Source organism: Cyprinus carpio, chromosome A15, assembly GCF_018340385.1.
Source record: "Cyprinus carpio isolate SPL01 chromosome A15, ASM1834038v1, whole genome shotgun sequence".
Classification (NCBI taxonomy): Eukaryota; Metazoa; Chordata; class Actinopteri; order Cypriniformes; family Cyprinidae; genus Cyprinus; species Cyprinus carpio.
In genome coordinates, this window is record NC_056586.1 from 21,457,056 (window position 1) to 21,460,421 (window position 3,366).

Genomic DNA, 3,366 nt, shown 5'->3' on the forward strand with positions numbered 1-3,366 from the left:
AAATTAGAAAACACTCCCCGTGACATAAAAACAAGAGTTGATGGAGTCACCATGATAAACGCACTAGCTCACAATCCTTTGAACCGCTCTCTCAAAAGGCCCCAAAAAAGTTTTTTTTTCTGATGCTGGCTGAAGGTTCGATCATATGTATCTGGATGTTACGGACCGCCGGCACGTATCCCACGTGTCCACTGCCACTCTGTAACTCTGACCCAGCCGTCGCCGCCTGATTCCTCCTGCATCAGACTCATTCTGCTCCGCCCACCCTGCATGGACACGGCGCCCTTCATTGCTGCCGCCTCAAACACACACCACACACACACACACACACACACACCCACACACACACACACAGATGCTCACGGAGAGGCCGGATGTGATCTGGGATGTCTACTGAACGTTTAAACCGTGACAAAAGTGCACAAAAGAGAACAGATCACAGTCAAAGTCCATAGGAGCCTGTGCACTGACCGATGGGCACGTCAATGTCAAAGTCCTCAATCAAAATCACATTCATAGATGTTCTCTGACTGAGACCCACTTGATCGCTCAATTACACGGTGATGTACTCTGAACTGCACACACATTAAACCGGTTAAAATCAAACACATCTCAGATCAAACCAATGATCTTCAGGAGAGTTTGGTGATCATGAAAACACTTTTTTGCTGATGGACCAACCTGGCGGGATAGTGCTGCAGCGTCCCACCGCCGGCTTCAGCGAGCTGGACCTGCAGAACACACGTATGTTTATATGTGTGTAAATGCTACATGTGTGAGTGTGTGTGTGTGTGTGTGTGTGTGTGTGTGTACCTGGTATTTGTTGAGCTCTCCTCTCAGTCTGGCGATGTCATGAGCGGTTTGTGTGATCTGAGGCTGAAGGCTGGACGGATCTCCAAGCTGAGAGTTCTGCTCATAAACACCCTTCATCTTCATCAGAGCCTCGCTGACAGACAGACAGACAGACAGACAGACAGACAGACAGACAGAGGGTGTAAAAGTGTCAATGTGAACAGCAGGATTCTTAGGATCTGCTAGTTTCTGTCGTCACAGAAAGTGTTGCTTATAATAATAAGTGGACATTGCAACCCTTCAAGAGCACTTTAGCACAACGGCTCTGTTGACGGTGGTTTAAAATCTCTGAACAAAAGTCTTTGGTCACTGTAATATTACTTTGTTAAAAAATAGCAGATATCAAATGCATGAGATGCCAGAATGTTGTTATGGTTACCATGGTGTCAATCATCGCAATTTTGAGAGATTCACTCCTGTAATTTAATCTGGGTATTACTCTTGAAACTTTACAGAGAGAAGCACGGCCGTAGTGCAGCTGTAGGCATGGAACCAGGATTAGTTAGGGCGGCTGTAGTCATGGACACAGGAGTCGTGTCGTGGGAACTGTAGTCATGGAAAGGGAGTAGTTAGTGAGGCTGTAGTCATGGAAAAGGGGAAATTCGTTAGTGCGGCTGGTGCATGGAAACGGGATTCCGTTAGTGGGCGGGTTAGCATTGGAAAACGTTGTCAGTCAGTGTAGCGTAGCCATGGAAAAGGCGATTAGTTAGGTAGCCATGGAAACGGGATTAGTTAGTGAGGCTGTAGTCATGGAAACTTGCTCAGTCAGTGTAGCTGTAGCCATGGAAACGGGGTTAGTTAGTGAGGCTGTAGTCATGGAAACTTGCTCAGTCAGTGTAGCTGTAGTCATGGAAACGTGATCAGTGTGGCTGTAGGGAATCAACATGTACATTTTTTACCTGATAACACTTAAACCAACAACACGTGCTCATGCAAACATGTTCACCTGTGTTCCTTTATAAACAGAAGCTCATACGCGGTTTAAGCATAAACTGATTGACACAGCTATATTTTTGGCCATCACCCCGATTTCTAGTGATTAACCCGTTTTATTTATTCTGAAGTGACATGAGTATGGTAGGTACGGTGTTGTGGTTTGCGTGACAGATGTGCTGATGTACCTCTGCTCCATCTCTCTCTGCAGCTCCTTCTGGATGTCATCGATCTTCTCCTGCAGGCGTCTCCTCCTCTGATCCGGAGGGAGACGAGAGAGATCCTCCAGCGAGGACGGCTTCACACACACACACACACACACACACACACACACACACACACACACACACACACACATGAAACACTCAGACTGACCGCTAGTACATACTCTTAACAAAGATACTCCGATGCTCTAATCTTACATCAGCCCTAGAGACCAGAACAAACAACTAACAAGTGTTAGAGTCGTGATTTGTTTGTGGCACATCTGATGCAGACTTCCAACACAAATTTGTTCACAAAATTAAAAAGAAACATCATGCATAAAGCTGCTCACCGTGTTTTTATCAGGAAACGTCACCTGAAAATTGCAACACATGCACAAACGTAAGTATATATATATTTACATATACATACATCATATATATATATATATATATATTGTACATGTCATAATGATTCCAGTGGTTTACAGTAATGACTGCAGTACTGGGCTGTGTGTGTGTGTGTGTGTGTGTGTGCACCTTGTTTTTCTTGTGGAACAGCTGTTTGATGCGGACTTTCGGCAGGTGTGTGGTTGTGTTGTCAGATGCAGCAGCTTTGACTCCCTGACTGTAATCCTCAAACTCCACGTCAGCAGGGGGCGCCGCGCCTGATCTGTACTGCTCTATTAGAGCCAGCGTTTCCTGCACACACAGACACCTCATCAGAGCGGCTAATCACAGTGTCTTTCATACAGTGCAGGAATGAGAAATCCTTAATATCTCAGCTGTTTGAGCAAAACAGAGCTCCAGCTCCTCAGATGTTTCTCCTGAGAACAGTAGCGCAGTGATCTCACATCTGCCTCCTCCAGGCTCTCAGAGATCTCACGACGTCTCAAACTGTGCTCAGATCAGTCAACATAAAGTCTACGGTCAAGACATTTAATTACATTTATTTAAATAAAATTAATATTTTTTTATCAATTCATACTAGTCAATTTGATTAAAATCTACTTATTTGAATAATTTTTTGTTTATTTTAATCAAATGTTTTAAGTATTTATTTTTAATCAAAGCATATTTATTATTCTTTTGTATTTATTTCTTGTAAGCAAATATGTTTAGCATTATAGTCGAAATGCATTTATTGTAATCAAATTTAACTTATTTTTAAACAATTGTCTTTTATATTTTAAAACAAATGTTTTTATTTATTTTAATCAAAATAGGTATTTAAGTCTTTTTTAGTGAATGATTTACTCATTTATTGAAAACCCCTGATCTAGGTTAATGCAACCTCATGTTCAGAAAAACAGTAAGTACATCAGTAAACATGAACGAGAGAGGAGTGAACACACACACCAGGGGAATGATGTAGAGT

At 42.7% G+C, this 3,366-nt stretch overlaps 1 protein-coding gene across 1 annotated transcript; it reads right to left on the reverse strand.

Moving 5' to 3' along the window:
- Nucleotides 1–553: 553 nt before the first annotated feature.
- On the reverse strand, nt 554–2,726 carry LOC122147796 (cdc42-interacting protein 4 homolog). Its single transcript, XM_042771716.1, has 6 exons — nt 2,529–2,726; nt 2,342–2,365; nt 1,974–2,083; nt 814–946; nt 682–731; nt 554–575 (listed from the first exon to the last, which is right to left on the reverse strand). The coding sequence occupies exons 1-6, from the start codon at nt 2,709–2,711 to the stop codon at nt 554–556; spliced, it is 522 nt and encodes a 173-aa protein (XP_042627650.1). The 5' UTR covers nt 2,712–2,726.
- Nucleotides 2,727–3,366: the final 640 nt, after the last annotated feature.